The 8,703-nt window shown below is 41.5% G+C and overlaps 1 protein-coding gene across 1 annotated transcript in view; it reads right to left on the bottom strand.

Moving 5' to 3' along the window:
• Positions 1-6,201: 6,201 nt before the first annotated feature.
• Positions 6,202-8,703, bottom strand: part of LOC107047948 — a 4,880-nt gene continuing 2,378 nt past the window's right edge. The window contains exons 2-3 of the mRNA XM_015270881.1: positions 7,971-8,574; positions 6,202-6,656 (exon numbers count right to left, since the gene is read on the bottom strand). Of these exons, the coding sequence (XP_015126367.1) occupies positions 6,202-6,656; positions 7,971-8,574 (1,059 nt within the window). The remainder of the gene's footprint in view (positions 6,657-7,970; positions 8,575-8,703) is intronic.

Genomic DNA, 8,703 nt, shown 5'->3' with positions numbered 1-8,703 from the left:
TAACTATGAGTTAGTTTGAATAAATAAATCCCTCTAATTCTACCGAGTGATATATCGGATTCCAGTATCTACCCACTGTAGGGAGATTTATCTCCAATTAGCAGAACCCAGGGATTCATCCCTAACATTTTTGGTGGCAGCGGTGCGTCTTTGAAGGCAGGGCCTGATCAACTCTTGCCGCCGACTACAGTAGGCTACGAGTATAATTCGGTGAACTTTGGAGGATTAGAGCTTCGTTATCATCCCATGGAGTGCATTTTCATCGGAGGAGAGAGAAGACCATCTTAGGATAGACCAGCAAAAGAGGATTTCAATCGTCGGGAGTGACGTTTTGGATTCAGATAGCTATCAACTCCTAGGATAGAACAGCGGAGGAGGAATTCAATCGTACTGAGCGACGTTTTGGATCCAGAAAACCTATTCAACTGAATAGTGCGAGGTCTGACTTTGTCCTTAATTTCAATGGTCAGACTTGATTATCTCTTAAAGGGGGAGGGGAACTGGAGCAGCTGATGAGTATTTAATAAGTATTCAGCTGCATTGAAGAATATTTTTGTGACTTGCTGCAAAAAGAGTTATGGGTTCATACAGGCATATTCGTGGAGAATTTGTTGCAGCCATGAATTTTCGTCGTCAGAGTGGAAATTATTCCGGAAGATTTCCACTACAGCCTACGGTCTCTCAGGTACTGGTCAGTACTGTGGCTATACAACGACGCGGTGACGCTCTGGAGGACATGTCAGTTTCCAAAGGAGTTCACAGTGTATCTCATGGAGAGATAAAGTTTACCGAGATGGGCCCAAGGACACTAGCTAGTGTGTCAGTTATTGATGAAGCCCTGTCCGGCGTGCCAGGCGTAACAGAGCAACTGGTCAGAGCACCAACACTGGTAGACGTACCAGGTTCGTTGCCAGCAGTCGGTGTATCGAATGCGGTCATGAAGGCGGTGACGGATGTCATCGGCCCTGCTGACCACGAAAGTTAAGATTTTGCAGATGCTATGGAAGGTACGACCCACTTAGTACCAAGCAGCAAAAATAATATAAATCTGGGGGACTCTACGTACAGAAGTACAAAAGAAGCAGGATCCAGAGGGAAAACTTTAAAAGAATTACATCTGGAATTTTGCAGCCTTCGACAGGGCAGAGATATGGGCGTTTGCGCATTTGCGATTCGAGTCGAGAGGTTACCAATGAAATTGGCCAAAATTCGTTTCGAATTGGGGTTGATACAACCGATTCAGCGCTTGATGAAATTAGTGAAATTTCAGAGATTTCACAAGTGTTGGGAAACAGCAGCAGAACTCGAGGAGACAATGGTGCTGAGTTGAGCAAAAAATCCGAAGTGAGACACGGGGCAAAACGTGTCATCAAACGGAGGAATTTCAAACAATAAAGGCTCAATAACGCAGGCGAAGATTAAGGACAACGCCGTCGCAAGAGCCAATGTTCCAGATTTTATAAAGAAAATTATGCGCCTAAAAAATAGGGCGAGAACAACGCAGAGGGCCAACAGCAAGGTCAACTGAAATTGAACATTTGTTTCAACTGCGGAGAAGAGGGATACACATCTGCAGAGTCTGGACTCTCATTGGGAAATGGAAACGTCGAAGTAATTCGATCGAATTCTAAACGTAATGTCGAACATCGAAATCAGGAGAAATGCAAGTACTGCAAATATGAAGGTCATAATGCATATGTTTGCTGCAAACTGAAGAAACGACTTGGAATTTCTGACTCAGCAGAAATTGAGGTCATTCTAAATGGAAATAAGGTCGGAATTAAGAGCAACGTTTACACCAAACGTAAGAATAGAAATAAAAACGAAAAATCCAGGAGGTTAAAGTCACTGAATCACGAAATGAAAGACATCGATTTTGGAAATAAATGAACAGGCGGACATTCTCCAAATGAGTCAACGGAAATCCACACACAGAGATAAGCCATCGGAAATACGGATTTTTCTTCCTTGATGGGGAGGAGAGATGTTGAAAAGGGAATTATCGGTGTTGGGAAAAAACCGTATTTCCAGTGGTTTGCCTGGCTTGGAACATCTTTGCCAGATGGCAGCGGGAAAAATGAGTCATGTCAACAACAGCAACAACTATAATAATGACGTAAAAATGGTAGCAACATCCAAATGTCGAAAGAAAGTGAATCTACCACTTAGTAAAAAATTGGGAAAATTGACTACGCGTTCGGGGACAGTTTTCTTCTCTATTGCCAGGAGAAACCCAAGTCGACTCCAGTCAAAAATTATCTCTGACTTGTAGAAGCGGACGAGAAATGAGGAGACTATCGGAGACTCATTCTCATTGAAGAATCGTTCCAGAATCGTCAGTTCTAACGGGAGGAGGCGAAATTTCTCGGTTATGAAAGCTGATACTTAGTTTCATCAGACTTCATTAAATAGAGAGGCTTAGAATGTACGTACTCCCACGTTAGATGAGATCTACTCGGTTTTTCAACGAATCCTCGATCCCAAGATGACGGCGCAGGCAGGTCGACTACTAATGTCGAATCCTGAGGTCAACGGAGGACGTGTATTGCAATTTTATACATGTGAGGCGCTTCACACAGATGAAGGTTTGGGTCTTGAACTAGGGCCTAGTAAGGGCTACAGTAACCTTGCCTCCAAGAGTCAAGAAATTGATAATTTTTTATGGGGGAAAAATTCACAACATCACTCAATGGGAAAACCCTTGAAAGAAATTCCTTCAGGATAACTAGGAGTTAGTTTGAATAAATAAATACCTCTAATTCTACCGAGTAATATACTGAATTCTAGTATCTACCCACTGTAGGGAGATTTATCTCCAATTCGCAGAACCCAGGGATTAATCCTAACAGTATCATCATGACGAGTATTTCGAAAAAAATCGAATCGGCTTCAGGAGATATCGACAAAAAACGATTTTCGAAGCATGACTATATCTCAGTAAACGCTCAACCAATCGAGCTTCAATTAAGCACAAATTTGGGTCCCAGTAGTATCAATTAACAGCCAGAATTTCAGCATCTTTACCTCAATAATTATACGATTAAATGACTTATCTGTAAGGAAGTTCAATCGTAATTATATGGAGCGCCTCTAATTATAAGGAGATTTAGAGTCAAAATATGGTACCCCCATGGTATGCCGATGTTATCACAAATTTTAAAGCTAGGATTTTTCCCGCTGGGCTCCGCGCCAGCGCCCCTGCTCGGGCCAAGCCGAGGCGAATCCTCATTCACTGAAAGCGTTCTCGTAAGACCAGGGAACGTCTCGCACGAGATAAGGGAAATAGGAGTCCTGGGTGGGGGTCATCTCCGCGGAAGAGGCGCTCCATATAATTACGATTGAACTTCTATACAGGTAAGTGGTTTAATCATATAATTATATTACGCGCCTCTTTCTTCGGGGATTTAGAGTATAAATATAGCTGTTTAAAATCGACATTTTAAATATATGTATTTTGACTATGTTTGACAACAAACATAGTCAAAATACATATATTTATAAGCAATCATGAGCTCTGATGTTTCATCTGCGATATTTTTCAGAGTGTACGTCTCCATGATACAACCCCTGCAGCCAGGGTAAGTGTCTTCCACATGGGGTGCGGGGACCTGTCAATAGATTTCAACAATTTAAAAACAGGATCGAAGAAAATCAATTCCGATCGGAGCATTGATGTAAGGACTGGATACCAGGGCGGAGCTGGCCAGTAAGGGACAACTAAAATTCCTTCTGATTTCTCACATTCAATTTTTTTAAGAATTTGAAGAATGAGGCGGAAGGGAGGAAATGCATAGAAGAAGAAAGGCTTCCAATTCAGAGTGAATGCATCAATTGCTATGGATTCTGGGGCTATTTTCCAAGAGGTAACTTTTTGCATCTAGTGTTGACTCTGGTGGCGAATAAATCAATATTCGGATGACCGAAAGTGGAAGTTATCTCTTTAAATGCATCGTCTGATGAAGAGTACTCTGTCTCAGGATGATGACGTCGAGACTCGAAATCAGCCTCAAAAATTTCTTCTGAAGTAATGTAACAGGTGAAAACCCAGATCTCTCGAGACTCACACCAATCCCAAATGTTCCATGTTGACAAAGATGAGAGAACTGATGAGAGAACTGCCACCCTTTTTGTTGATGTATACTATCGCCGTAGTGTTATCAATTCCCAATACAATATCACAATTTCGGTGTGTACTGGCGAAACATTTTAGACCCATCAACGCAGCCCTGAGTTTTCAATTATTAATGTGAAGCGACTTTTCTTCCCGATTCCAAGAGCTATGGGCTCTTTTTCCTTCGCAAAAAGCACCCCAGACCGTGGTAGAAGCATCTGTGAAAATCTCCAGAGCTGGATTGAAACACGTGATCGAATTAATAGCTCTGTGAATGTTTTGTTTTCACCAATTCAGATCCACTTGAGATAACTTGGAGGAAGAGATTTTTGCCTCAAAATTATCATCATTGTTCTGGACAGCTAGTAATTTTTCACATTCAAAACTTCACAAATGGACTCAGCCAAATTTCAGTGTCGAGCAACACGCGCCTAAGGACCCAATAAAAACCGCGAGATCCCGAATTTTGCACGTGGAGGCCCGTTCAATCTTTTCAATCTGACTCAAGAATTTTCTCTCTTTTCGTTTGGTAATTCCACGGTTATTTATATCGAATCGTAAATGAGGCCGAGAAATTTGCATCTAGTCGATGGAACTAAATTACACTTTTTGTCGTTAACGACAAATTCAAGAAAACGAAGAACGCGTAGTGTTTCTTCAACATTCAACTCGCAGTCGTCAATTGAATCTCCAAGCAATAACAAATCATCCAAATAAATTACGGATTTGAAACCCGAAGATCTCAAGAAGGACACAACCGGCTTCATGAGTTTCGTGAAGGTGAACGGCGCAGTGCTTAGACCAAAAGTTAAACATTGAAATTTGTATAGTTTTTCATGAAAGGAAAATCTCAATAATTTTCTATCCGATGACTGTATCGGAACTAGATAATACGCATTCTTCAGATCAATGTTCGCCATGAACGAACCTCGAGTGATAATTCTACGCACGGTCTTTTCATCCTCAAGCTTGAAGTGCTCAGGGATAATGAATTTATTCAGTCGCTTAAAGTTGAGAATGAGTCTGGAGGACCCGTCAGGTTTCGGTACAAGGAAAATTGAAGAAAGAAATTGATCTGCCATCGGAGGCACTTGTTTAATTAGATGATTAGATGATATTCAGTCAATTAGATGATAGATGATAGATGAATTAGATGATTCAATTAGATGATATTCATCGCTTCGTTGACTGGTGCAATAACAATGCTTTAGATCTTAACCCGGGGAAGTCAAAAAAAATCTCTTTTCATCGATCTCGTAGTCCCATGTTTACTGAATATACTTTTAATGGAACTGTAGTAGAGAATGCATTAGCTACTCGAGACCTAGGGGTGTTGTTTAACAACAGATTAACATTTGTTAATCATATCGATAATACAGTGGCGTCGGCCAGTAAAACTCTGGCATTTATCACGAGAACCTCTAAAAACTTCAGCAACATCAATGTCATCAAAACCCTGTATATGAGCCTAGTTAGACCTAAACTTGAATATGCCTCGCTAGTATGGTCCTCTCCTTATAAGAACTATATTAATAAAATAGAAGCTATTAATAAGAATTTCCTGAAATTTATGAGTGGGAAATTGGATTGTGTATATCCTGAAAGAGGTTTTGATGTAATTGTTTTTGAAAAGACGTTGAAGGCTATCATACCCTAGGTGGTATGATAGCTGCATTAAAAAATCAGAAAAATAAATGATAAAAAATATGGAAAAAATAACTGACACAAAAACACAATTCTTGGGAAAAAGCCGAAGCATAAAAAACCCAGATATATTTACTTCGATACAAGATTTAAACGATTAACTGCGAATGACGTTATTCACACACACACACATGCATCCACACATCAATGTTTGTCTAGGAACGCATAGACGAACTGTCGACTGAATATGTAGACACACACGCGCACTGATAAATTACGATAGGATAAATCCCACACTGAATGTTCAGGTGGAATAAGTTAGGATTGCGCAATTTAATAATCACGACTTTGATATCGTGGCTTCGGTGCCACGTGTGACACGAAACCGTTGGATTTCGTGTCTTAGGTTAAGATTTTTGATTGATAGCTTTTAGATTTTTTCGTCACTATAGTTTGTGAACGAAAACGATTGATTGATCGATGGTTCCTTTCGGATGATTATTTTTGTCGATTATGACAACGATAAAGTCAGGATNGCGTTTGTAGGTGCCGTTGGCAGTCCTAACTGATGCAACTCGAGCGATGCCGTCACTCCCAGGAAACACTTCGACGATCACACCCAGCGGCCATCGTGCACAAGCAACAGCGTCATCCATAAGCAGGACTACTGATCCCAGTTTGAGTTCCGCAGTCGAAGTATGCCATTTTTGGCGAGTTTGCAATTCATGCAGATATTCCTTGTGCCACTTACTCCAAAAGTCCTGTTTGGCCTTGGTGATGAAGTTGTAAGTGGACAAGCGATTGTCTGAAACTGATAAAAACGATTTTTCGGGTAAGGCGTTGAAGGGTCGACCTATCAACAGATGGGCTGGAGTTATAGCTAAGGGATCATTGGGATCAGCTGAAAGAGTACATAAAGGTCGAGAGTTTAAGATCGCTTCGATTTCGATCAGCAAAGTATTGAGTTGCTCGTAGGTGAGCTTATGATCTTTCAAAACGCGTTTCAGATGATGTTTGAAACTCTTTACAGCTGCTTCCCAAATCCCTCCGAAATGAGGTGATAAAGGTGGATTGAAATGCCACGTGATGCGTTTAGTTAACGCGAAATTCCCCACCGTTTCCTTGAAATTAGGAGAGGAGAGAAGATCAGAAAGTTCGCCAAGTTCTCCATTAGCTCCGACAAAATTAGTCCCGTTATCAGAGTATACATGTTCAGGGACACCCCGACGACTAATAAACCTTCGGAACGCTGTTAAAAAATCTTCTGTCGATAGATCGGTAGCGAGCTCGATATGTACAACCTTAGAGACCATAAAAACGAATACACAACCGTATGACTTGAGAAACGATCGGTTGCGATCCCTTTTCTCCTTGATGAGAATAGGACCAAAGAAATCAACACCTGTCCGAGAAAAAGCTGGTGCTTCGTTAACTCGAGCTTTAGGTAGATCTGCCATCTGAGCATGTACTAATTTCGGTTTCTGGCGGATACATTCAACGCATTGATGAACGATTTTTCTAATCTGGTCTTTACCATTTAAGATCCAGAATTTCGATCGAATAGCGCAGAGAGTGCTTTGAATCCCTGCATGGAGATTCGAGGAATAAACCTGTCAAATAATCATGTCAGTCACCGGATGTTTACTGGGCAATAAGATGGGATGTTTCGTATCATAAGAAAGTTCCGACTTTTCAAGACGTCCTCCCACATGAAGGAGTCCCTTCTCATCCACGAATGGATGTAATTGGTCAAAAGGCGTTCCCCTTGACGATGAACAAACTGAACCTTCCGATGATTGATTGGTCCTGAGCTTTCGGAGTTCAACGGAGAATCGTTCACGGTGAATCATCATGAAGATGCGATACTCGGCTTCATGGAGTTCTTCAACACAGAGTGGACGATTCCGAGGAGTTTGGAAATTCTTCCAACGTAAGATGTAAGCCACAACTCTTACAAATCGTTCGAAATTCGAGAAACGAGAGTAAAGCAATTCACATGAAACGGTAGTGAGTAGACAGAGGCTCTTTATCAGTCCAGGCACTAGAATTGCAGAAGATACGATTGACTGCGGCCATTGGGATTCATCCAGAGCTAGCCATCTAGGACCTGAAGTCCATAGAGAATTCTTGACTAATTCTGAAGGAAGTTGTCCTCGAGATAACGCGTCAGCTGGATTGTCTTCGGACCGGACGTGTCTCCAGCTAACTTGATCACCTAACGTTTGGATATCTGCCACTCTGTTTGATTCGAAAGTCCTTAAAAGATGAGGAGCTTTCTTAAGCCAGCAAAGAACAATAGTAGAGTCAGACCATAAATACACCTGATCGATGGGAAAATCGAACTGAGCTTTAGTCTCAAGGTATAGCTTTTTGAGAATGGTGGCTGCGCAAAGTTCCAATCTAGGAATTGTAACTCCACTCAGCGGTGCTACGCGAGATTTGCTGCAGACTAGTTTGATTAAAACATCCCCTTGGGAATTGCTGGATTTGAGATATAGACACGCCCCATATCCGTGAATCGAGGCATCGCAAAATCCATGGATCTCGATGCGAGAGGGATTTGAGGTCAGGATGTGTCGAGAAAATGAGACTTCTTGCAGTCTTGGCAATTGGAGCGCTAACGATTTCCACTTTGTGTGAACATCTTGAGGAAGAGACTCATCCCATGTGATCTTCGCCTTCCAGCAGTCTTGAATCAAGACTTTGGCGAATAGAGTTACAGGGCCCAAAAGTCCTAGGGGATCGAAGATCTTTGACAACTCTGAGAGGAGTTTGCGTTTAGTTGCAACAACGTTAGGATCGACCTGATTCAAAGTGTACTGCAACAGATCGTTTTGGGCATCCCATATAATACCCAAAGTTTTCTGGACTGGATCATCTTTGATCAAGCAATCTAAGTCGAAGAACCTTTTATCGATTTTATCTAAAACTGAACGATGATTGGATGA

The sequence above is a fragment of the Diachasma alloeum genome, unplaced genomic scaffold (assembly GCF_001412515.2).
Source record: "Diachasma alloeum isolate Michigan unplaced genomic scaffold, Dall2.0 Dall_scaffold_78914, whole genome shotgun sequence".
Classification (NCBI taxonomy): domain Eukaryota; kingdom Metazoa; phylum Arthropoda; class Insecta; order Hymenoptera; family Braconidae; genus Diachasma; species Diachasma alloeum.
This window is presented reverse-complemented; position numbering and strand designations above follow the sequence as displayed.